The sequence below is a fragment of the Anomaloglossus baeobatrachus genome, chromosome 10 (assembly GCF_048569485.1).
Source record: "Anomaloglossus baeobatrachus isolate aAnoBae1 chromosome 10, aAnoBae1.hap1, whole genome shotgun sequence".
Lineage (NCBI taxonomy): Eukaryota > Metazoa > Chordata > Amphibia > Anura > Aromobatidae > Anomaloglossus > Anomaloglossus baeobatrachus.
The window spans coordinates 114564498-114590259 of record NC_134362.1 but is presented as its reverse complement, the minus strand read 5'-3'; the positions used below and the strand labels follow the sequence as shown (position 1 = coordinate 114590259).

Below are 25762 nucleotides of genomic sequence, written 5' to 3'. Positions count from 1 at the left end.
CAGTCAAGACATGCTTGAATCTGATTGAGAGCATGCCTAAAAGCATTCAGGCAGTGTTGAAAGCCAAAGGTGGATTTGCAAAATAACTAACAAAATAATAAAAATTTAACTTTAGATTTTTAGGAGCAAAACAGTAACAATGCAGTGACATGAAAAAAATAAATAACAATATCCATCAGGATTTAGGCAAATAACCCCAACGTACACAATTGTGTAATAAGGAGGGAGCACACATACTCAAAAGACATGCAAAGAAACAGGAGGATTCAAGTATAAAGTGCAATACATGATTTTATTTATTTACTACAGTGACAATTAAAATACCAATGGTACAGAAACAGAAGAAAAGAGGACATAGGGAAGGCTGATTGCACCAACAGTAGAATACACCTATGCATACATTTACATTAATAGGATATTGCACCTTTGCCTATCAAAAGCAAAATGCGGACAAATAAGGTTCATCCAAAGAAAAAATCTCCCGTAAAAAAATGAGTGCAACAGCAGTAAGGATCTTAATGATGGTTCCCAAAGAAATTTACAGAACCTGAGCCACAAACCAGTTTAGAGGAGGAAAGGACTAAAATACCACAGTACCTACCAGTGTATATGTGTATGACAAGAATCTGCATAACTAATCATATGCTAAATGGTTGCAAGTCAAATTTATGTACGAGATAGCCAAGAAGATTGTCTATAAAATGAAGGTAGTCTCATGCCCAAAGCTGTATTGCATGGTGAGATATAAGGCCTGAAAGTCAAAAGTTCAAAACATTGTTACCCTTTTGCTTGCCGGTGTACAATATTGTTCATACACTTGTTCCCTCATATAACAGAATAATATCTCCAGGCAATGAACATTGTGGTAAATTTTGCATGATTAGGTCTTGTCCCTTGCTATCCCCTTCTCCACTCTAATCATCCAATGTATTCTAGCTCCTGCGGACTCCTACGAACTGATAAGTCGGTTAAGACAAAAAAAACTCCCTGAAATAACATCACACAAAGACTCTATAAAATATCCCTGCTCACACAACAGGCATTAAGGGTGCGTGCCCACGATCAATGTTTGCAGCGTTTTGGATGTAGCGTGTTTTCACTGCGTCCAAAACACTGCGTTGTACAGTACAAGTGTGTCGCCCCTGCAGCAGTCGTACTGCTCGGATCCGGGGTTACTGTGGTTCAAGGGTCTCCGGACCTGGGGGCTTGCGGCCACTTCAAATGAGAAGGTGGAATATTTACAAGGGGAGAGTTCGTGATGCCACCCGTGGTTCGCGGTCAGGGGAGTACCGCCGCTGCCAATGGGAGTACCCGGGAGAGATGGAGTGGGGCAGCCAGATGGTGTTCCCTCCACGGGTAGGGGAGACCCCGGGACTCTGGATGGAGATGGGTGTTGGATAGGATGGTGCAGGCTGTGAGGGCAGGCCTCACGCAGGGGGAGCAGCGTACTCACTCAGGCTGTGTGGATGTTGGTGCGACCATTAAGTAGACTCTGACACAGAAGTAAACCAAGTCTCTGGGTGCCGCTGCCACTCGGGGGAGCTTGAGTCCCCGTTGGTACCGCTAGAGGTCTGGAGCCTGCCTCCATGCATATGTATTTTAGATGTTTCTGAGTGACCCTTCGGCCTGAAGCGGTCGGGGTCCCGCTCCCTATACTTGGATAGGGGAGCTGTGCTCTTGGTGGCTGACACTTGGGATCTTTGCAGGCTGCATAAGCTGGAAAGCCCTATTATCCTCGTTGTGTTGTTGCCTTCGATCTCTGAGCTCTTGGGGAAAGTTCATAAAGACACTGTCCTCCACAGGTGAATTACCAGGTTGCGTGAAGCTACTCCCTGATCTAGGGTCCTGTACCCTGCCGTGCTCGGTAGCGGTCCAGTTACTGGACTTTCCGGTGCTGACCGTTCTAGAAAACTAAGTCTGCGCACCTTTCTTCAATAGCCTGCGACCGGGTCTCCGACTCCTCTGGTCCCAGACCACTGTCTGTGACCTAACCAAGAGTCCCACAGGGAGCTCCAACTCCCTCAGCTCCTCACTCTCTGAGGGCCACTACTCTTCTGACTATGTCCCTCCCACCAGCCTGCCTGACCCCTAGGCGGATGGCCCTTTTCCAGCTCAACCACCCACTGGTGTGCCTGACAGGGTGTGGTGTGAGGTGTGGTTAGGATTTGAGTTGTGATGGAAGCAATACCAACAGTTAGTTTCCCAGAACCATGGGGGAGTGAGTTCTGCACCATAAGAGAAAGGAGTGCAGTTCCCTGTGACACCCTGATAGAGTCAGGGGCGTCACACAAGCATAGTGGATGGATTTCTAGAAATCCCATTCCCACTGTGCTTGTTTTTTCCACGGCAAACACTTACCTGCGATGTGTCTTCCCAGACAGCAGCATGTCAATTGTTTGCTGCGGATTTGCATGCATCCTCCATAGGGAGAACCCAAGCAGTTGACCGCAGTGTACTGAACCCTGATTGTGTGTACAAGCAGCTGCAGTCTCCTGCAGATGAGACTCGCGGACCCGCAGGTCAGGACACGCTGCGTCCAGGACGCAGTGAGTCATGATCGTGGGCACATACCCTAAAGCGGGCTTTACACGCTACCATATCGTTAATGAATTATCGTCGGGGTCACGTTGTTTGTGACGCACATCCGGCGTCATTGACGAGATCGCAGCATGTAACACTTAAGAGCGATCTTAAATGATCGCAAAAGAGGGCAAAATCATTTGCCGTGGAGAGGCCGTCCTGAAACAAAAAATCGTTTTCAGGATGTTAGCGATGTTGCTCCTCGTTCCTGTGGCAGCACACATCGCTATGTGTGACACCGCAGGAGCGAGGAACATCTCCTTACCTGCCTCCATTGGCAATGCGGAAGGAAGGAGGTGGGCGGGATGTTTACGTCACGCTCATCTCCGCCTTTCCGCTTCTATTGGCCGCCTGCCGTGTGACGTCGCTGTGACGCCGCACGACCCGCCCCCTTAGGAAGGAGGCGGTTCGCCGGCCAGAGCGACGTCGCAGGGCAGGTAAGTCCGTGTGATGGGGTAAGCAAGGTTGTGCAACACGGGCAGCGATATGCCCGTGTTGCACAACCGACGGGGGCGGGTACAATCGCTTGCGATCTCGCTAGCGAGATCGCAGCTTGTAAAGCCCGCTTAACAGTTGATGTGGAGAACTAGATAATTTTTAGATGGTGGGTCCCATTTAGAGATTATGTTTTGTGAGTAGGGATTTTGTATCAAAGCTTTTGTGACATTTTTATGGGGTTGTTTATATATTGTCTTGAGGATTGTTTTGTTTATTTATTATTGTTATATAATTTGTATGTATGCATTTATGTAGTAACAAATAATGTATTTTCATACATTTACATAGATTTATGTTTTTTTTGTTAGATTGTAGGTCTATATGCAAAAAAAGAATGACCTGAAAATATAAAGTTTGTTGCCTGGTGTCAAGCATTTTACCATTCCACTGAACCGTTAGTGATTTAGGTTCTGCTCAAACCTGTGTTTTTGTATTCTGTGAACAGCGAATTCATGTGGAGTACGAATCCATGACAAAAAGAACTGAAACAGAAGACATTATCTAGTGACTTCAATGTAGAAAGCAAACAAACATAGAGTCTGATTCCAACCCTCTACGGTTGGTAAAATCTTTGAGGGTTTCTTGAGAGATGCTATACTGGAGTATCTCAAGAAAAATAACCTTATGACAGAGTATCAACATGGGTTTATGAGGGATCGATCCTGTCAAACTAATTTGATCAGCTTCTATGAAGAGGTAAGTTCAAGCCTGGACCAGGGAAATGCGGTGGATGTTGTGTATATGGACTTTTCAAAAGCTTTTGATACGGTGCCACACAAAAGGTTGGTACATAAAATGAGAATAATGGGGATAGGGGAAAATATGTGTAACTGGGTTAAAAACTGGCTCAGTGATAGGAAACAAAGGGTGGTTATTAATGGTACGTACTCGGACTGGGTCTCAGTTCATAGTGGGGTACCACAGGGGTGAGTATTGGGCCCGCTTCTTTTCAACATATTTATAAATGACCTTGTTGGGGGCATGCGGAGTAGAATTTCAATATTTGCAGATGATACTAAACTCTGCAGGGTAATCAATACAGAGGAGGATAATTTTATATTACAGGGAGATTTATGTAAATTGGAGGATTGGGCTGAGAAGTGGCAATTGAAGTTTAATGTAGATAAATGTAAGGTCATGCACTTGGGTAGAGGAAATAACATTTATGATTATGTACTTAATTGTAGAACACTGAGTAAAACAGACACAGAAAAAGACTTGGGTGTATGGGTGGATGGTAAACTTCACTTTAGTGGACAGTGTCAGGCAACTGCTGCCAGGGCTAATAAAATAATGGGATGTATTAAAAGAGGTATAAGTGTTCATGAAAAAAATATAGTTCTACCCCTGTACAAGTCACTAGTGCGACCGCACTTAGAATACTGTGTACAATTCTGGTCACCGATATATAAGAAGGACATAGCTGAACTGGAGAGGGTGCAGAGAAGAGCGACTAAGATTATTAGAGGAATGGGTGGGCTGCAATACCAAGACAGGTTATTAAACTTGGGGTTATTTAGTTTGGACAAACGAAGGCTTAGGGGGGATCTAATCACAATGTATAAATATATGAGGGGACAGTACAGAGACCTTTCCAAAGATCTTTTTACACCAAGGCCTGCGACTGGAACACGGGGGCATCCGCTACGTCTTGAGGAAAGAAGGTTTAATCATAATCACAGACGAGGATTCTTTACTGTACGAGCAGTGAGACTATGGAACTCTCTGCCGCATGATGTTGCAATGAGTGATTCACTACTAACATTTAAGCAGAGCCTGGACGCCTTTCTTGAAAAATTTAATATTACCAGTTATGTATATTAGATTTTATGATAGGGTATTGATCCAGGGAACTAGTCTGATTGCCGGATGTGGAGTCAGGAAGGAATTTTTTTCCCCATTGGAACTTGTTTGCCACATTGGGTTTTTTTTGCCTTCCTCTGGATCAACATGTTAGGCTACGGGTTGAACTAGATGGACTTAGAGTCTCCCTTCAACCTTAAAAAAACTAAAAAAACTATGATACTATGATTCATTAAGGTGACAAATGGAAGGGGGTAAGACTTCAGAATTGGAATATAAAGGATCTATTTGTGGTCTGTAACCATGGAGACACATATGTTTGCAGAGGAATTGTAGGCACAAAAAAAGATAGGATGTTTTTTAATCAAATCTTTTTGCGAGGTCTGTTAATGTTTTAGGTTACACAAGTCTGCTCATTTATAGCATATAACATGCTTTATGGAAAGAAGGAATCTCTAGTGGTAAACTCACGTCATAGCCACTGTTTCTTATTCCACGTCTAGGTCTTTCTCGGGTCACAAGTAGATCCATTTCAGTTTCCCCTGGGCTTGGGCTATTAAGAGACTGTCGACTCCTATATGGATGGTTCTTCAGGGCAGTTTGCCTGTACAAAATATAGTTAACTATGTCACACAAACAGAAGTGCACATACAGTGTTCATGGAAAGAGTGATACAGGAAGGTTTTTACAGCAGACCATAGCAGTACAGTCATCATACCTCCCAACCGTCCCGGATTCTGCGGGACTGCCACGATTTTAGAGGTGTGTCCCGCAGCCCCGCGGCTCACAGCTGATGTCCCGGCTCCTCCCCTCAGTGCAGTGAATAAATTAAATTATCATGGGCTCTGGATTATCGGGGCATCCGGGACCGAACCCGAGGAACTGTGCGTTCATTGTTTCAAACCTACCACTGAGCTACTACCTGTTTTGAAAACCATAGAAAGATTTCGTTATTTTGACCTCTATACTGCAGGTGAGACACCAGAAGCAGATTATTCAGCTGCAAAGATGGATGGAGGGATGGATGAATGGAGGGATGAATGGAGGGATGGAGGGATGGATGGAGGGATGGATAGAGGGAGGGATAGAGGGAGGGATAGAGGGAGGGATAGAGGGAGGGATGGATGATAGTGGGATGGATGGATGATAGAGGGATGGATGATAGAGGGATATATAGATACATGACAGATAATAGATAGATACATACATGATAGATAGTTAGATAGAATCATAGATATATAGATAGAATCATAGATAGATAGATAGAATCATAGATAGATAAATAGAATCATAGATAGAGGGATAGAATCATAGATAGATGGAATCATAGAATCATAGATAGATAGAATCATAGATAGATAGATAGATAGAATCATAGAATCATAGATGATAGATAGATGGAATCATAGAATCATAGATAGATAGATAGAATCATAGATAGCTAGATAGATAGATGGAATCATAGCTAGATAGATAGATAGAATCAAAGATAGATAGATAAAATCATAGATAGATAGAATCATAGATAGATAGAGGGATAGATAGATAGATAGATAGAGGGATAGATATAGATAGATAGATAGATAGATAGATAGATAGATACTGCATCTCAATGTAGGTGAAGGAGTCAGATTCATTTGTTCCCATAAAACTACTATAAAGAAATGAGGAAAAAAATACAAATACATTTTTTTTTTATCTTCACCACCTTGGATTCAAACCAGCAACGTTCAAAACTAGTGTCCAGCAGCTTTTCTAGTTGATCTATGCTGTTGAGCCACTAGGAATGTTGATGTCAGAGGGAGGATTTTATATAAATGAACCTACAATGCAGCCTCTTACACAGCAGATTACATAGGACACAGCTCCATTGTACACAGCAGAGTGTCTGTGTCCTGTATTCTAGAGTGAGAGGAAAAGAGGTTTTTTTTTTCTTCTAATAAAATTACTAAAAATAATAATAAAAAAAAATAGAATAATGTAATTTTATTACACTTTTTTTTATAAAATAATAAACATCACAAATCAGCAAATAACATGGACATATTTGGTGTCCCTGTAATCGTAATGACCCGAACAACACAGCAATCAGGTTATTTATGGGGATCGGTAAATGGCGGGAAACAAATGGCGCAATTTATTATTTTTCTTTATTAAAACCCATAAAAAATGTACTAAAAATGTATTGTTGAGGCTGTGTTTACACATAGCGTAAATGCTGCATTTTTTCTGCAGGTGTCCACACCACAAGCGCAATAACAATCTCCTCTGATTATTGCGTCTGCGGTATTTTTTATGCATTGTCTCCCTTATTTGATAGGTGTTTGTTGCAGATGTGAATCCTGAAGCTTATAAAGAAAGAAACACCAAATCCTCACAGTTCAGCGGCATCTTTGCACGCACCAGTGGCGGAGATTTCATGACATCTCATCCACTTTGCTTGGACATTTAGTCCATATTCACATGTAGTGTAAATGCTGCATTTTTTCTGCAGTTTTTTTGCACATTTATTCCGTTGTGTTTAATTGTCTAAGTAAAGTGGATGTGATTCCATGAGAAGACGCTGCTGAAATCTGCGGTTTTCGGGGGTTTTTTTCTCTGGAGGTTTCTATGTGGAGCTTAAAAAAATGCAGGAAAAAGCTTCTCTGTACAAGAAAAACACTTAAAAATGCAGGTTCACATCTGAACCAAAAACACATTAAATAATGGAGAATAGGCAGAAAAAATGCAGCAGAAATTGAACAATTAGAGAAGATTGTTATTGTGTAGTTTGGTGCAGACAGCGGCAGAAACAAAAAGAAACAGGATTTATGCAACGTGTGAACACGGCTTTATAGGCACAAATAACCAACATGTCATATAGTGCCGCATAGAAATATAAAAAAATTCTGACTGCTATAACTATTAACGAACAGTCCAGGACATCTGCTGAATGACCCTTACTGTCAAATGGGTGTGGCTAGGGGCGTGGTCAAAATTTGCTGCGGCGCACCCTTTGTCCCTCTTTCCTCTCTTAAAAAGTTGGGAGGTATGCAGTCATTATATTAGTTGATGGAAGAAAATTATTGAAGGATTATTATGGGGCTAAATAGGGGGCTGAATCCTATTTCAAATGGCTTCAGACAGAAGCCCTGATGGAGACAGCAAAGGAGACTCAAACGTAGTGTTAATCTAGCCTAACATACATAGCAAATATGTTTGAGATGTGAATACCCCTGTAACTGTGTGTCTATCCAGGCAATAGCAGAGAAATACAGCTGCCACCAAACAGCTATAGGACACATTGTAACTAGGAGCAAGATTTACACTATTCCAGTTTATATATTTTACATTGGCTGGAAATGGCTGCTTTCATGTATTGATCCAGTACACTATAATCTCTAATCTCTACACTATAATCTCCTGTACAAGCAGCTCCTGTATGATTCAGGTGTGCTCAATGATTAGAAATAGCCACTCTACTGTTACTGTCACATTGCTTTCTCGCTATGTAAATATATTAATTCCAATTGACAGGTTAATTAGCAATATTTCACTCCACAATGGCAGCTATATACTGTAGCTCCCAGGCATCTATGCAACTCTAGTCAAAGAAACTGAAATCTGGACAGTGGAAAATGCAAGACTAAGAGAAAAACATGGAAAATAATCCATTAGTGTATAGATCATGCTACCTGTATGTAAATTACAATACAGCTAGTGATCAACCTATAGAATTTACTTTATATTTTGTAGGTATATTTAATTTTTATTTGTGTCAGAAAAAAAATCATAAAAACATGGATGCACCATATAGTTTGGTAGTATTTTACTTGTGAGACCATTTTTTTCTATTTCAGCAATATTTCCACTTAAAGTATAAAGGCTGCTTTACACGTTTCAATTAAACGTGCGATCGCATTTGCGATCGCACCCGCCCCCCATCGTTTGTGCAATTTGTTGCCCGTGTCGCACAATGCTGTAACCCCCCGTCACACGTACTTACCTTCCATACGACCTCGCTGTGGGTGGCGAACATCCACTTCCTGAAGGGGGAGGGACGTTCGGCGTCACAGCGACGTCATACAGCGGCCGGCCAATAGAAGCGGAGTAAAGATATATATGGTGTGAACACTGCCTCTGTAAAAGGTGGTTTTGAGGTGCTAGTGAGAGGACCAAGGCCCAAACTATAGAATTTCAATTCAAAACACTGCACTCTCATCAGCATGAGGTAGAGGTAAAAGGAAATCAACAGATTCGTTTTTTTCGTGCAAAAATTAGTGTATTTATTTATGAACAATGCAAGTTGGAGGGACTAAGGGACGTTTCGGCCCAAACATAGGCCTTCTTCATACCAAGTCACACTGAAAGAGGGTAAATAAAAGGTAGTCACTATTTACATATATCACAAAAAAAGGGCATATTTACAGATCATATACATATGTACACAGTTACATGAACAATCACGTCATAATTAAACTTAGGATGAACACAGTAATAACATATTGGTAGTCAAAATGACAGTAACTCTCAAGACATTGCAGAAAATGAAATAGCAGTACTAACATGAGAAGGCAAGATATGACAATATATGAAAAAGATTGGCATACCTCCATTCAAAGAAGAATTAGTTTCACAAAGGGAATTTTTTCTTTAGAGGTTTTTTAGGTGCAGAGACAGTGAGGAAATCCACCCAGGATATAGCGATTATAGTAGTCGCAGAATATAAGCCCTGTAGACAAAGGGTATGGTTATAAGGGGATAGTGTTTCTGTATAGGGTTAACACTATGGGGGAGGGGAGCAAGTTACCTTGCTCGTATTTGCAAATAAATTACTCTTGCAGTTTCTCTTATGAGATGGGGAGAGTTTTATGACTCGTGGTCCCTAGAAGATGAGGAAGTCTGCGATCAATAGGGTAAGGCATGGTATATTGCATTCTCACATAGTGGATCCCCTGTTACTGTTACCTTAAGTTTGCAGTAGGTGAATAAGGTCACATACAGTAGGTATTTGCTTAGGAGTATAGGGAGCTTATAATCATCTGGAATCATGAAGGAAAGGTTTTAGCACCAGTATTATATACAGGAAGAAAGTACATTGATTTTTTGAGCTAGAATTCATGAAGTGACACATATTACCTGAAGGCTTTAGGGCTAGTGATGAGCGAGTACTAAAAAGCTCGAGTGCTCGCGGCTCGGGCCGAGCATCCCAAGATACTCGTGTACTCGGCCCGAGCACCGAGCCCAATGTTATCCTATGGGAGACCCGAGTATTTTTATGAAATGACCCCCGGCAGCATGTAGAAACCCTAAAAATGTCACAAAAGTCTCAGAAGAGTGCTCAAATGACATGGCAACAGCATGGGGAAGACCCCTTGAAGCATTTATCACTCAAAAGTCACAGCTGTGAACAATTTTGTCCGCGTTTTATGCCATTTTTACGGACTCACCAGAAAACCTTCCAAAATGACACCAAAATGAATTTTCATGGCAGAAATGTTAAGGGCACATACCCAATAGTGAGATAGAGCTGGTGTATGTTACTTTTTGAGATTAATACATGAAAGATTTTACGTAAAACATTGTGTGGCACTCCGATGTCCCTGAGAAGAGACGTACATGAAGGCCTCTTGAGTCTAATGTGCCCATTTTGAGGAAGTGAGTCTTTGTAGTATTTTCCTTTGCCAGGGCAGTCCAAAATTGTGAGGTTCACCAATGCCCCTGCATACAGACGTGCATGAGGGCCTGTAAACCTGAAGTGCCTATTGTAAGGAAGTGGGTCTATTGTACGATAGCCCTTTGGCAGGACAGCCAAAAATTGGGAGGCTCCACGTTGTCCCTGGATAGAGACGTGCATGAGGGCCTGTAAACCTGAAGTGCCCATTGTAAGGAAGTGGGTCTATTGTAGTATAGCCCTTTGGCAGGGCAGCCAAAAATTGGGAGGCTCCACGTTGTCCCTGGATAGAGACGTGCATGAGGGCCTGTAAACCTGAAGTGCCCATTGTAAGGAAGTGGGTGTATTGTAGTATAGCCCTTTGGCAGGGCAGCCAAAAATTGGGAGGCTCCACGTTGTCCCTGGATAGAGACGTGCATGAGGGCCTGTAAACCTGAAGTGCCCATTGTAAGGAAGTGGGTGTATTGTAGTATAGCCCTTTGGCAGGGCAGCCAAAAATTGGGAGGCTCCACGTTGTCCCTGGATAGAGACGTGCATGAGGGCCTGTAAACCTGAAGTGCCCATTGTAAGGAAGTGGGTCTATTGTAGTATAGCCCTTTGGCAGGGCAGCCAAAAATTGGGAGGCTCCACGTTGTCCCTGGATAGAGACGTGCATGAGGGCCTGTAAACCTGAAGTGCCCATTGTAAGGAAGTGGGTCTATTGTAGTATAGCCCTTTGGCAGGGCAGCCAAAAATTGGGAGGCTCCACGTTGTCCCTGGATAGAGACGTGCATGAGGGCCTGTAAACCTGAAGTGCCCATTGTAAGGAAGTGGGTCTATTGTAGTATAGCCCTTTGGCAGGGCAGCCAAAAATTGGGAGGCTCCACGTTGTCCCTGGATAGAGACGTGCATGAGGGCCTGTAAACCTGAAGTATCCATTGTCAGGAAGTGGGAGTATTGTAGTATAGCCCTTAGGCAGGGCAGCCAAAAATTGGGAGGCTCCACGTTATCCCTGGATAGAGACCTGTTAGGTTCTTAGTTCCTCCGTGCTTGCATTTAAAAACCGCACGTGTGTGCCTGTTGGTGGCAGTGTTAAGGTGCACTTGTGTGCGTTTTGCAAAAACTTGGATATAACGCACAAGTCTAGTGAATACACATCAGCACAGCATTGCAAAATGCGCAAGGGCGTTGGCAACAAACAAGGAAGTGGACGTGATGGTGGTGCAGGCAGAGACCGAGGTCGTGTGCAAGCTCTAATTTCGCCACAACAAAGGGCCACATCTACTCGCTCGCATGTCCTGTCCCAAATTCTTGGGGACCGCAGCAGTACACCGCTCTTGAACCAAGACCAGTGTCAACAGGTTGTTAGTTGGATAGCGGATAATGCTTCCAGTCAGATTGGCACCACCACAAACACTCTGTCTTCCACATGGTCAAGTGTCAGTAGCCGTGATACTGCACCGCACATTTCAGAACCTGATCCTCCTTCCTACCACCAGGCCGAGTACACGTCCACGGACATTACTGATCCCACACTTGGACACTCGGAAGAGCTGTTCACGTTTCCATTCACACATTCTGGCCTCTCGCCAGATCCTGTTGAAGTGGGCCATGATGAGATTGTATGTACAGATGCCCAAATATTTGAGAAGCCACGTTCTCACAAAGTTGGCAACGTGGTTCAACAAGGGGTGGACGATGATAAGACACAATTGTCAGGAAGTCAGGAGGAGGAGCAGGGTGCGGAAGAGGAAGACGACGTGGTGGATGATCCAGTAACTGACCCAACCTGGCAGGAGGATATGCAGAGCGAGGACAGCAGTGCACAGGGGGAGGGAGGCGTAGCATCCCAACAGGCAGTAAGAAGCAGGGTGGTGGCCCCAGGCAGACGTCAGGCAACCTTTCCCCGGAACAACAACACGACACAAGGTGGCTGTACAAATGTTAGGTCTTCCCGAGTCTGGCAGTTTTTTAAGTTGGCTCCAGATGATTCTAAAAAGGCCATTTGCAACACCTGCCATGCCAGCATCAGCAGGGGTACCAAAACTAGCAGCCTGACCACCACCAGCATGATCAGGCACATGTCAGCCAAGCACCCGACTTTGTGGGATGTACAACAGAGTCGAGGAGCAGTGCTTGCTGATGTCACTGCTACGTCTTCGCTTGTTGTGCATGCGAGCCAATCCCCTGTCCATGCTGCCCGCGAACAAGCCTCCTCCGGCCCTGCACCTGCAGTTGCCCACGCAGAAATAACACCATCATCAAGCACGTCCTTGTCCCAGCGCAGCGTTCAGTTATCCATTCAGCAAACCTTTGAACGCAGGCACAAATACACTGCCAACGCCCCACATGCCACACTTCTAAATGCTAACATTTCGCGACTGCTTGCGCTGGAAATGTTGCCTTTTAGGCTGGTGGAGACAGAAGCATTCCGCGACCTGATGGTGGCAGCTGTCCCACGTTACTCGATCCCAAGCCGCCACTATTTCTCCCGGTGTGCCGTCCCCGCATTGCATAACCACGTGTCACAAAACATCACACGTGCCCTGAACAACGCTGTTTCAGCCAAAGTCCACCTAACCACAGACACGTGGACAAGTGCTTGTGGGCAAGGCCGCTACATCTCGTTGACGGCACACTGGGTTAATATTGTGGAAGCTGGGACCCAGTCTGAGCGAGGGACGGAACACGTCCTTACCACACCAAGTTTTGCAGGCTCTACCTCAGTCAGGGTTTCGCCCACACTCTACAGCTCCGGAATGTCATGCTCCTCAGCCTCCTCCTCCTCCTGCGCATCCTCATCCACTTTACCCTCCACACCAGTCCCAAGCTGGAAGTGTCGCGGGCGGAGGAGGGGACGCTGCGCTCTCCCACTGCTCGGGTCCGGCTGCCGCTGCTCTACGGCTGCTGCTGCTCGGTGGCTCGAGCGATGGCCGGATCCCGGGGACTCGAGTGGCGCTCCTCGCCCGTGAGTGAAAAGGGGTGATTTGGGTTTTGGGGATATTGTCCGTGACGCCACCCACGGTTGTGGTGATTGTGTGGACACCACCGCTGCTCTGGACGGGGATCCCGGGAGCCTGTGACAGGGAGCAGCTTTGTTGTTATTTCTCCCCTCCGTGGGTAGGGGGGTTGGTTGTCCCGGGGCCCGGTGATGGGGTAGAGATGGATGACAGGCGGGTTGCGGGGCCTGATGAGGTGCAGGGTCGCAGGGGCAGCGCTGTGCCGCACGGCACGGAGGTACTCACTCAGCCCAATGATGATGACACAGTTCACGGTAAAACAAGTGGCTGGATGGACGGGTCCCTCGGACGGCTGCGGTTGTTCCTCCCTGCAGGTTAGTGATGACTGTCTCTCCCTGCACCTAAGTTCAGTGTTGGTAGTGATGGTTTCCCACCGGTAACCCGCTCCCCGACCTGGATATGGGCCGGAGGAGCCCCTTTTGCCCACAGGCGCTGGCCCTGGGAGACGGTTGCCCTTGGCGGTGGCGGTGTCTCCCCTTCACGGTTGGACGGTTGCCTTCTATCGGAACTTGGCTGTTTGGAAACCCGGAGGTCCCCTTCACTAACGGATTTGGCAAATTCACGGCGACACCAAGCCTTGCCGGGATCCGAAAGGCCCCTGCCAATGGTGCTGGCTTCTCTTTGTATACCGGTCCGGTACAGCCGGGTCACCACCCGTCCACGGTCCTTACAGCAGACTCCAATCGGCCTCCACTGCAGACGGTCACCACATCCTGCCAACCTTGCTGTCCTGTCCGGGCCACACACCCAGACCAACTTCAGGCTCTTTGCTGTCACTTTTCTCCTCTCTACTACTTTCCTCCTTCCACTTCCTTAGCTTAACTCTCACTGCCGGTGTTTTCCCTCCTCCAGGACTGTGAACTCCTTGGTGGGTGGAGACCAACCGCCTGGCTCCACCCCCTGGTGTGGACAACAGCCCCTGGGGAAGGCAACAAGGATTTTGTGTTTTGACTATGATGTGCCTGCAGGGAGTGTGGGGTGTGTAAGTGTTGTGCTCTGTGGCCCCTGGCTTGTCTAGGGCGACACAGAAGCACTGCAGCACTGCCTCGGCGAAGCGGCAACAGGCTGTGCTGAAGCTAATCTGCATAGGTGACAAACCCCACAATGCAGAAGAGGTGTGGACAGCTCTGAAACAGCAGGAAGATCACTGGCTCACACCTCTGAACCTAAAGCCAGGAAAGGTTTTGTGTGACAATGGCCGGAACCTGGTGGCGGCTTTGAGGCGAGGCCAGGTGACACATGGTCCATGCGTGGCCCATGTGCTCAACCTCGTGGTTCAGCGGTTTCTAAAGTCATACCCAGAGCTGTCTGATCTGCTAGTAAAAGTTCGCCGCCTGTCTGCACATTTTCGAAAGTCACCTACTGCTTCAGCCGGCCTTGCCGGCTTTCAGCGCCATTTGCATCTTCCGGCTCACAGACTGGTGTGTGATGTCCCCACGCGTTGGAATTCAACTCTGCACATGTTGGTCAGGATATGTGAGCAGAAGAGGGCAGTTGTTGAGTACCTGCATCACCTAAGCCGTAGGGAAATGGGTCAAACTCCACACATAACACCTGAGGAGTGGAGATGGATGTCCGACCTATGTACCATCCGCCAAAACTTTGAGGACTCCACCAAGATGGTGAGCGGCGATGACGACATTATTAGCGTCACCATACCGCTTCTCTGCCTTCTAAAATGGTCTCTGCTCAAAAAACAACCATGATGCATTGCAGGCGAAGCGCGATGAGTTTGAGCAAGAAACAGTAGTGGGTGTGGGTGACAACACACAGCCCAGCCTCGTCTCATCACAACGTGCAGTGGAGGACTATGACGAGGAGGAGGATGAAGACATGGAGCAACTCTCCGGCCAAATTGAGGATATGACATGCAGTCATATCCTCGGTTCAGCGTGGCTGGCCAGAGGACAGGGTAGATGATGATGAGGAGGAGGAGGAGGAGGACAGCATGTTCAGACATCGTGTTGGTCAGGATACTGAAGTGATGGCTGTTAAGAGTCTGGCACACATGGCTGACTTTATGGTAAGCTGCCTGTCTCGTGACCCTCGCGTTAAGAACATCTTGGCCGACAATCATTACTGGTTGGTAACACTGTTAGACCCACGCTAAAAGGAGAACTTTATGTCTCTTATTCCCGAGGCGGAGAGGTCAGGCAAAATGCAGCAGTTCCAGAAGGCCATAGTCACGGAAGTAGGCAAAGCATTCCCCTCACAAAACGCTAGCGGCATAGGTCAGGAATCAGTGGACAACCAAGGCGTACAGCCGAGAGGGGCACAAGTCCAATCCGCCAGAGGTAGGGGAACAGTCTTCAAGATGTGGGACAGTTTTCTCAGCCCCTCACATACCACAGCCCCTGAGGTGCGGGGTAGTGCCACAAGAAATCCTAAGTTTGCCCAGATGCTCAAGGAGTACCTTGCAGATCAAACAACTGTACTCCGACATTCCTCTGTGCCTTACAATTAATGGGTATCCAAGCTGGACACGTGGCATGAATTGGCTCTCTACGCCTTTGAAGTCCTGGCCTGCCCTGCCGCTAGCGTTTTGTCACAGCGTGTTTTTAGTGCCGCAGGTGGAATTATTACAGATAAACGCACCCGCCTGTCAACTGAAAATGCTGACAGGCTGACTCTGATCAAGATGAACAAGGGTTGGATTGGGCCAGACTTCACCACACCACCAGCAAATGACAGCGGAATTTAAAGTTTGTAACGGGAATTTGCCATGTACCTCCACTCACCCATGGTAACACACTTCTGGACTTTGGCTAATCGCTGGACTGCTCCTCCTTCTCCTCATGCGCCATCATGATGACCGTTACAATAGTTAGGCCGTTGTTTCAGGTATACCCCCAGTGGTAAATTTTTTCACCTATTCTTTCAGAATGGGCATTACAACGACAGGAGACCCGCTCCTTTGCAATGGAAACAATGTTTTGAGGCCCTCATGCACATCTCTATCCAGGGACAATGTGGAGCCTCCAAATTTTTGGCTGCCCTGCCTAAGGGCTATACTACAATAGACCCACTTCCTTACAATGGGCACTTCAGGTTTACAGGCCATCATGCACGTCTCTATCCAGGGACAATATGGAGCCTGACTCTGCCACCGAGTGCCTCACACGTGCGGTTTTTAAATGCAAGCACGGACGCACTAAGAACCTAACAGGTTTTTAGGAGCGACAATTACTGAGAAGTCTGACACTATCAGACACTGCTGACTGACGTGTATTATTCACTAGACTTGTGCGTTATATAATAGTTTGTGCAAAACGTGCACCTGTACACTGCCACCGACAGGCACACACGTGCGGTTTTTAAATGCAAGCACGGACGCACTAAGAACCTAACAGGTTTTTAGGAGCGACAATTACTGAGAAGTCTGACACTATCAGACACTGCTGATAGACGTGTATTATTCACTAGACTTGTGCGTTATATATTAGTTTGTGCAAAACGTGCACCTGTACGCTGCCACCGACAGGCACACACGTGCGGTTTTTAAATGCAAGCACGGACGCACTAAGAACCTAACAGGTTTTTAGGAGCGACAATTACTGAGAAGTCTGACACTATCAGACACTGCTGACTGACGTGTATTATTCACTAGACTTGTGCGTTATATAATAGTTTGTGCAAATCGTGCACCTGTACGCTGCCACCGACAGGCACACACGTGCGGTTTTTAAATGCAAGCACGGATGCACTAAGAACCTAACAGGTTTTTAGGAGCGACAATTACTGAGAAGTCTGACACTATCTGGACTGTTTTAGACTGTGTACACCAGCCCCAGATATGATGAAGGCTGGTATACGGTCACCACTAGGAATGGCTATATACCCTGCCTGCCTGCCTGTATACTGCTATAATAGTCCTGACAAGGACTCTTCTGGTCACTAGCCTGTATTCCGACCTGGCTATACCCTGCCTGTATACAGCAACAATAGTCCTGAGAAGGACTTCTGGTCACACTGTTTGCAGCCCTGCTACGGAAATAGCTATAAAGGGCCGCAAACCTTTCCCTGAAGCAGCAACACTCTCCCTGCACTGACTGTCTGGATGGCTGTGTGCAGAGCACAGCGCGCCCGCCGGTATAAAGGCTCGGTCACGCTGTGCAGGCCGGCCAATCACTGCAATTCCACAACTAACAGGGCTGTGGCATTGCAGTGGTCTGCTAGCCAATCCCTGCATGAGGGCTGGCTCTCAAAAGAGCGCCAACATGCAGGGATGAAGACCACGAGTACAGCACGAGTATCGCGAGATTACTCGGTCCCCGCCGAGTAGCCCGAGTACAGTGATATTCGTGCGAGGACCGAGTAGTAACAAGCATACTCGCTCATCACTATTTAGGGCATATGTGTAACAGTGGGTTGTGGATTCCTCTGAAAAGCAGAAGGAGGAATGTCATGTTATGAGATTAGAGGTAAAACTGCCGCCAAGGTATGCAACAATCCTATCTGTTCCTAATCTCCTTTACCTCTAATCTCATAATGTGACATTCCTCCTGCTTTTCAGAGGAATCCACAACCCACTGTTACACATATGCCCTAAAGCCTTCAGGTAATATGTGTCACTTCATGAATTCTAGCTCAATAAATCAATGTACTTTCTTCCTGTATATAATACTGGTGCTAAAACCTTTCCTTCATGATTCCAGATGATTATAAGCTCCCTATACTCCTAAGCAAATACCTACTGTATGTGACCTTATTCACCTACTGCAAACTTAAGGTAACAGTAACAGGGGATCCACTATGTGGGAATGCAATATACCATGCCTTACCCTATTGATCGCAGACTTCCTCATCTTCTAGGGACCACGAGTCATAAAACTCTCCCCATCTCATAAGAGAAACTGCAAGAGTAATTTATTTGCAAATACGAGCAAGGTAACTTGCTCCCCTCCCCCATAGTGTTAACCCTGTACAGAAACACTATCCCCTTATAACTATACCCTTTGTCTACAGGGCTTATATTCTGCGACTACTATAATCGCTATATCCTGGGTGGATTTCCTCACTGTCTCTGCACCTAAAAAATCTCTAAAGAAAAAATTCCTTTTGTGAAACTAATTCTTCTTTGAATGGAGGTATGCCAATCTTTTTCATTAGTGATGAGCGAGCATGCTTGTCACTACTCGGTACTCGCACGAGTATCACTGTACTCGGGCTGCTCGGCGGGGACCGAGTAATCTCGCGATACTCGTGCTTTACTCGTGGTCTTCATTTCTGCATGTTGGCGCTCTTTTGAGAGCCAGCCCTCATGCAGGGATTGGCTGGCAGACCACTGCAATGCCACAGCCCTGTTAGTTGTGGAATTGCAGTGATTGGCCGGCCTGCACAGCGTCACCGAGCCTTTATATAGGCCGGCGCGCTGTGCTCTGCTCACAGCTATTCTGACAGTGAGTGTAGGGAGAGTGTCGCTGATTCAGGGAAAGCTTTGCGGCCCTTTATAGTTAGTTCCGGAGCAGGGCTGCAAACAGTGTGACCAGAAGTCCTTCTCAGGACTATTCTAGTTGTATACAGGCAGGCAGGGTATAGCCAGGTCGGAGTACAGTAGCAGAGTCCTTCTCAGGACTATTGTTGCTATATACAGGCAGGGTATAGCCAGGTCGGAATACAGGCTAGTGACCAGAAGAGTCCTTGTCAGGACTATTGTAGCAGTATACAGGCAGGCAGGCAGGGTATATATAGCCATTCCTAGTGGTGACCGTATACCAGCCTTCATCATATCTGGGGCTGGTGTACACAGTGTAAAACAGTCCAGATAGTGTCAGACTTCTCAGTAATTGTCGCTCCTAAAAACCAGTTATGTTCTTATTGCGTCCGTGCTTGCATTTAAAAACAGCACGTGTGTGGCAGTCGGTGGCAGGGTACAGGTGCGCGTTTTGCACAAACTATTATATAACGCACAAGTCTAGTGTATAATACACGTCAGTCAGCAGTGTCTGATAGTGTCAGACTTCTCAGTAATTGTCGCTCCTAAAAACCAGTTATGTTCTTATTGCGTCCGTGCTTGCATTTAAAAACAGCACGTGTGTGGCAGTCGGTGGCAGGGTACAGGTGCGCGTTTTGCACAAACTATTATATAACGCACAAGTCTAGTGTATAATACACGTCAGTCAGCAGTGTCTGATAGTGTCAGACTTCTCAGTAATTGTCGCTCCTAAAAACCAGTTAGGTTCTTATTGCGTCCGTGCTTGCATTTAAAAACAGCACGTGTGTGGCAGTCGGTGGCAGGGTACAGGTGCGCGTTTTGCACAAACTATTATATAACGCACAAGTCTAGTGTATAATACACGTCAGTCAGCAGTGTCTGATAGTGTCAGACTTCTCAGTAATTGTCGCTCCTAAAAACCAGTTAGGTTCTTATTGCGTCCGTGCTTGCATTTAAAAACAGCACGTGTGTGGCAGTCGGTGGCAGGGTACAGGTGCGCGTTTTGCACAAACTATTATATAACGCACAAGTCTAGTGTATAATACACGTCAGTCAGCAGTGTCTGATAGTGTCAGACTTCTCAGTAATTGTCGCTCCTAAAAACCAGTTATGTTCTTATTGCGTCCGTGCTTGCATTTAAAAACAGCACGTGTGTGGCAGTCGGTGGCAGGGTACAGGTGCGCGTTTTGCACAAACTATTATATAACGCACAAGTCTAGTGTATAATACACGTCAGTCAGCAGTGTCTGATAGTGTCAGACTTCTCAGTAATTGTCGCTCCTAAAAACCAGTTATGTTCTTATTGCGTCCGTGCTTGCATTTAAAAACAGCACGTGTGTGGCAGTCGGTGGCAGGGTACAGGTGCGCGTTTTGCACAAACTATTATATAACGCACAAGTCTAGTGTATAATACACGTCAGTCAGCAGTGTCTGATAGTGTCAGACTTCTCAGTAATTGTCGCTCCTAAAAACCAGTTAGGTTCTTATTGCGTCCGTGCTTGCATTTAAAAACAGCACGTGTGTGGCAGTCGGTGGCAGGGTACAGGTGCGCGTTTTGCACAAACTATTATATAACGCACAAGTCTAGTGTATAATACACGTCAGTCAGCAGTGTCTGATAGTGTCAGACTTCTCAGTAATTGTCGCTCCTAAAAACCAGTTATGTTCTTATTGCGTCCGTGCTTGCATTTAAAAACAGCACGTGTGTGGCAGTCGGTGGCAGGGTACAGGTGCGCGTTTTGCACAAACTATTATATAACGCACAAGTCTAGTGTATAATACACGTCAGTCAGCAGTGTCTGATAGTGTCAGACTTCTCAGTAATTGTCGCTCCTAAAAACCAGTTATGTTCTTATTGCGTCCGTGCTTGCATTTAAAAACAGCACGTGTGTGGCAGTCGGTGGCAGGGTACAGGTGCGCGTTTTGCACAAACTATTATATAACGCACAAGTCTAGTGTATAATACACGTCAGTCAGCAGTGTCTGATAGTGTCAGACTTCTCAGTAATTGTCGCTCCTAAAAACCAGTTAGGTTCTTATTGCGTCCGTGCTTGCATTTAAAAACAGCACGTGTGTGGCAGTCGGTGGCAGGGTACAGGTGCGCGTTTTGCACAAACTATTATATAACGCACAAGTCTAGTGTATAATACACGTCAGTCAGCAGTGTCTGATAGTGTCAGACTTCTCAGTAATTGTCGCTCCTAAAAACCAGTTATGTTCTTATTGCGTCCGTGCTTGCATTTAAAAACAGCACGTGTGTGGCAGTCGGTGGCAGGGTACAGGTGCGCGTTTTGCACAAACTATTATATAACGCACAAGTCTAGTGTATAATACACGTCAGTCAGCAGTGTCTGATAGTGTCAGACTTCTCAGTAATTGTCGCTCCTAAAAACCAGTTAGGTTCTTATTGCGTCCGTGCTTGCATTTAAAAACAGCACGTGTGTGGCAGTCGGTGGCAGGGTACAGGTGCGCGTTTTGCACAAACTATTATATAACGCACAAGTCTAGTGTATAATACACGTCAGTCAGCAGTGTCTGATAGTGTCAGACTTCTCAGTAATTGTCGCTCCTAAAAACCAGTTATGTTCTTATTGCGTCCGTGCTTGCATTTAAAAACAGCACGTGTGTGGCAGTCGGTGGCAGGGTACAGGTGCGCGTTTTGCACAAACTATTATATAACGCACAAGTCTAGTGTATAATACACGTCAGTCAGCAGTGTCTGATAGTGTCAGACTTCTCAGTAATTGTCGCTCCTAAAAACCAGTTAGGTTCTTATTGCGTCCGTGCTTGCATTTAAAAACAGCACGTGTGTGGCAGTCGGTGGCAGGGTACAGGTGCGCGTTTTGCACAAACTATTATATAACGCACAAGTCTAGTGTATAATACACGTCAGTCAGCAGTGTCTGATAGTGTCAGACTTCTCAGTAATTGTCGCTCCTAAAAACCAGTTAGGTTCTTATTGCGTCCGTGCTTGCATTTAAAAACAGCACGTGTGTGGCAGTCGGTGGCAGGGTACAGGTGCGCGTTTTGCACAAACTATTATATAACGCACAAGTCTAGTGTATAATACACGTCAGTCAGCAGTGTCTGATAGTGTCAGACTTCTCAGTAATTGTCGCTCCTAAAAACCAGTTAGGTTCTTATTGCGTCCGTGCTTGCATTTAAAAACAGCACGTGTGTGGCAGTCGGTGGCAGGGTACAGGTGCGCGTTTTGCACAAACTATTATATAACGCACAAGTCTAGTGTATAATACACGTCAGTCAGCAGTGTCTGATAGTGTCAGACTTCTCAGTAATTGTCGCTCCTAAAAACCAGTTAGGTTCTTATTGCGTCCGTGCTTGCATTTAAAAACAGCACGTGTGTGGCAGTCGGTGGCAGCGTCAGGCTCCACGTTGTCCCTGGATAGAGACGTGCATGAGGGCCTCAAAACATTGTTCCCATTGCAAAGGAGTGGGTCTCCTGTCGTTGTAATGTCCATTCTGCAAAGAATGGGCGAAAAAATTTACCACTGGGGGTATACCTGAAACAAAGGCCTAAGTATTGCAATTTGTAACGGTCATCATCATGGTGGCGCATGAGGAGAAGGAGGAGCAGTCCAGCGATTAGCCAAACTCCAGAAGTGTGTACCCATGGGTGAGTGGAGGTACATGGCAAACTTTAAATTCCGCTCTCATTTGCTGGTGGTGTGGTGAAGTCTGGCCCAATCCAACCCTTGTTCATCTTGATCAGAGTCAGCTTGTCAGCATTTTCAGTTGACAGGCGGGTGCGTTTATCTGTAATGATTCCACCTGCGGCACTAAAAACACGCTCTGACAAAACGCTAGCAGCAGGGCAGGCCAGGCCTTCCAAGGCGTAGAGAGCCAATTCATGCCACGTGTCCAGCTTGGATACCCAATAATTGTAAGGCACAGAGGAATGTCGGAGTACAGTTGTTCGATCTGCAAGGTACTCCTTCAGCATCTGGGCAAACTTAGGATTTCTTGTGGCACTACCCCGCACCTCAGGGGCTGTGGTACGTGAGGGGCTGAGAAAACTGTCACACATCTTAAAGACTGTTCCCCTACCTCTGGCGGATTGGACTTGTGCCTCTCTCGGCTGTACGCCTCGGTTGTCCACTGATTCATGACCTATGCCGCTAGCGTTTTGTGAGGGGAATGCTTTGCCTACTTCCGTGACTATGGCCTTCTGGAACTGCTGCATTTTGCCTGACCTCTCCGCCTCGGGAATAAGAGACATAAAGTTCTCCTTTTAGCGTGGGTCTAACAGTGTTACCAACCAGTAATGATTGTCGGCCAAGATGTTCTTAACGCGAGGGTCACGAGACAGGCAGCTTACCATAAAGTCAGCCATGTGTGCCAGACTCTTAACAGCCATCACTTCAGTATCCTGACCGACACGATGACTGAACATGCTGTCCTCCTCCTCCTCATCATCTACCCTGTCCTCTGGCCAGCCACGCTGAACCGAGGATATGACTGCATGTCATATCCTCAATTTGGCCAGAGAGTTGCTCCATGTCTTCATCCTCCTCCTCGTCATAGTCCTCCACTGCACGTTGTGATGAGACGAGGCTGGGCTGTGTGTTATCATCACCCACACCCACTACTGTTTCTTGCTGAAACTCATCGCGCTCCGCCTGCAATGCATCATGTTTGTTTTCTGAGCAGAGACCATTTTAGAAGGCAGAGAAGCGGTATGGTGACGCTAATAATGTCGTCATCGCCGCTCACCATCTTGTTGTAGTCCTCAAAGTTTTGGCGGATGGTGCATAGGTCGGACATCCATCTCCACTCCTCAGGTGTTATGTGTGGAGTTTGACCCATTTCCCGACGGCTTAGGTGATGCAGGTACTCAACAACTGCCCTCTTCTGCTCACATATCCTGACCAACATGTGCAGAGTTGAATTCCAACGCGTGGGGACATCACACACCAGTCTGTGTGCCGGAAGATGCAAACGGCGTCTTAAGGCGGCAAGGCCGGCTGAAGCAGTAGGTGACTTTCGAAAATGTGCAGACAGGCGGCGAACTTTTACCAGCAGATCAGACAGCTCTGACTATGACTTTAGAAACCGCTGAACCTCGAGGTTGAGCACATGGGCCAAGCATGGAACATGTGTCAGCTGGCCTCGCCTCAAAGCCGCCACCAGGTTCCGGCCATTGTCACACACCACCTTTCCTGGCTTTAGGTTCAGAGTTGTGAGCCAGTGATCTGCCTGCTGTTTCAGAGCTGTCCACACCTCTTCTGCATTGTGGGGTTTGTCACCTATGCAGATTAGCTTCAGCACTGCCTGTTGCCGCTTCGCCGAGGCAGTGCTGCAGTGCTTCTGTGTCGCCCTGGACAAGCCAGGGGCCACAGAGCACAACACTTAAACACCCCACACTCCCTGCAGGCATATCATAGTCAAAACACAAAATCCTTGTTGCCTTCCCCAGGGGCTGTTGTCCACACCAGGGTGTGGAGCCAGGCGGTTGGTCTCCACCCACCGAGGAGGAGGGAAAACACAGGCAGTGAGAGTTAAGCTAAGGAAGTGGAAGGAGGAAAGTAGTAGAGAGGAGAAAAGTGACAGCAAAGAGCCTGAAGTTGGTCCGGGTGTGTGGCCTGGACAGGACAGCAAGGTTGGCAGGATGTGCTGACCGTCTGCAGTGGAGGCCGATTGGAGTCTGCCGTAAGGACCGTGGACGGGTGGTGACCCGGCCGTACCGGACCGGTATACAAAGCGAAGCCAGCACCATTGGCAGAGGACTTTCGGATCCCGGCAAGGCTTGGTGTCGCCGTGAATTTGCCAAATCCGTTATTGAAGGGGACCTCAGGGTTTCCAAACAGCCAAGTCCAGATAGAAGGCAACCGTACAACCGTGAAGGGGAGACACAGCCACCGGCAAGGGCAACCGTCTCCCAGGGCCAGCGCCTGTGGGCAAAAGGGGCTCCTCCGGCCCATATCCAGGTCAGGGAGCGGGTTACCGTTGGGAAACCATCACTACCAACACTTAACTTCGGTGCAGGGAGAGACAGTCATCACTAACCTGCAGGGAGGAACAACCGCAGCCGTCCGAGTGACCTGTCCATCCAGCCACTTGTTTTACCCTGAACTGTGTCATCATCATTGGGCTGAGTGAGTACCTCCGTGCCATGCGGCACAGCGCTGCCCCTGCGACCATGCACTTCATCAGGCCCCGCAACCCGCCTGTCATCCATCTCTACCCCATCACCAGGCCCCGGGACAACCAACCCCCCTACCCACGTAGGGGAGAAATAACAACAAAGCTGCTCCCTGTCACAGGCTCCCGGGATCCCCGTCCAGAGCAGCGGTGGTGTCCACACAATCACCACAACCGTGGGTGGCGTCACGGACAATATCCCCAAAACCCAAACCACCCCTTTTCACTCACGGGCGAGTAGCGCCGCTCGAGTCCCCGGGATCCGGCCATCGCTCGAGCCAACGAGCAGCAGCAGCCGTAGAGCTGCGTCAGCCGGACCCGAGCAGTGGGAGAGCGCACCGTCCCCTCCTCCGCCAGCGACACTTACAGCTTGGGACTGGTGTGGAGGGTAAAGTGGATCAGGATGCGCAGGAGGAGGAGGAGGCTGAGGAGCATGACATTCCGGAGCTGTAGAGTGTGTGTGAAACCCTGACTGAGGTAGGGCCTGCAAAACTTGGTGTGTGAAGGACGTATTCCGTCCCTCGCTCAGACTGGGTCCCAGCTTGCACAATATTAACCCAGTGTGACGTCAACGAGATGTAGCGGCCTTGCCCACATGCACTTGTCCACGTGTCTGTGGTTAGGTGGACTTTGGCT

At 47.1% G+C, this 25762-nt stretch overlaps 1 protein-coding gene across 1 annotated transcript in view; it reads right to left on the bottom strand.

Moving 5' to 3' along the window:
* The window catches only part of KIAA1549L (KIAA1549 like), a 1247838-nt gene that overhangs the window by 304002 nt on the left and 918074 nt on the right, over window positions 1-25762 (bottom strand). The window contains 1 exon segment of the mRNA XM_075325616.1: window positions 5353-5485. Within this exon segment, the coding sequence (XP_075181731.1) occupies window positions 5353-5485 (133 nt within the window).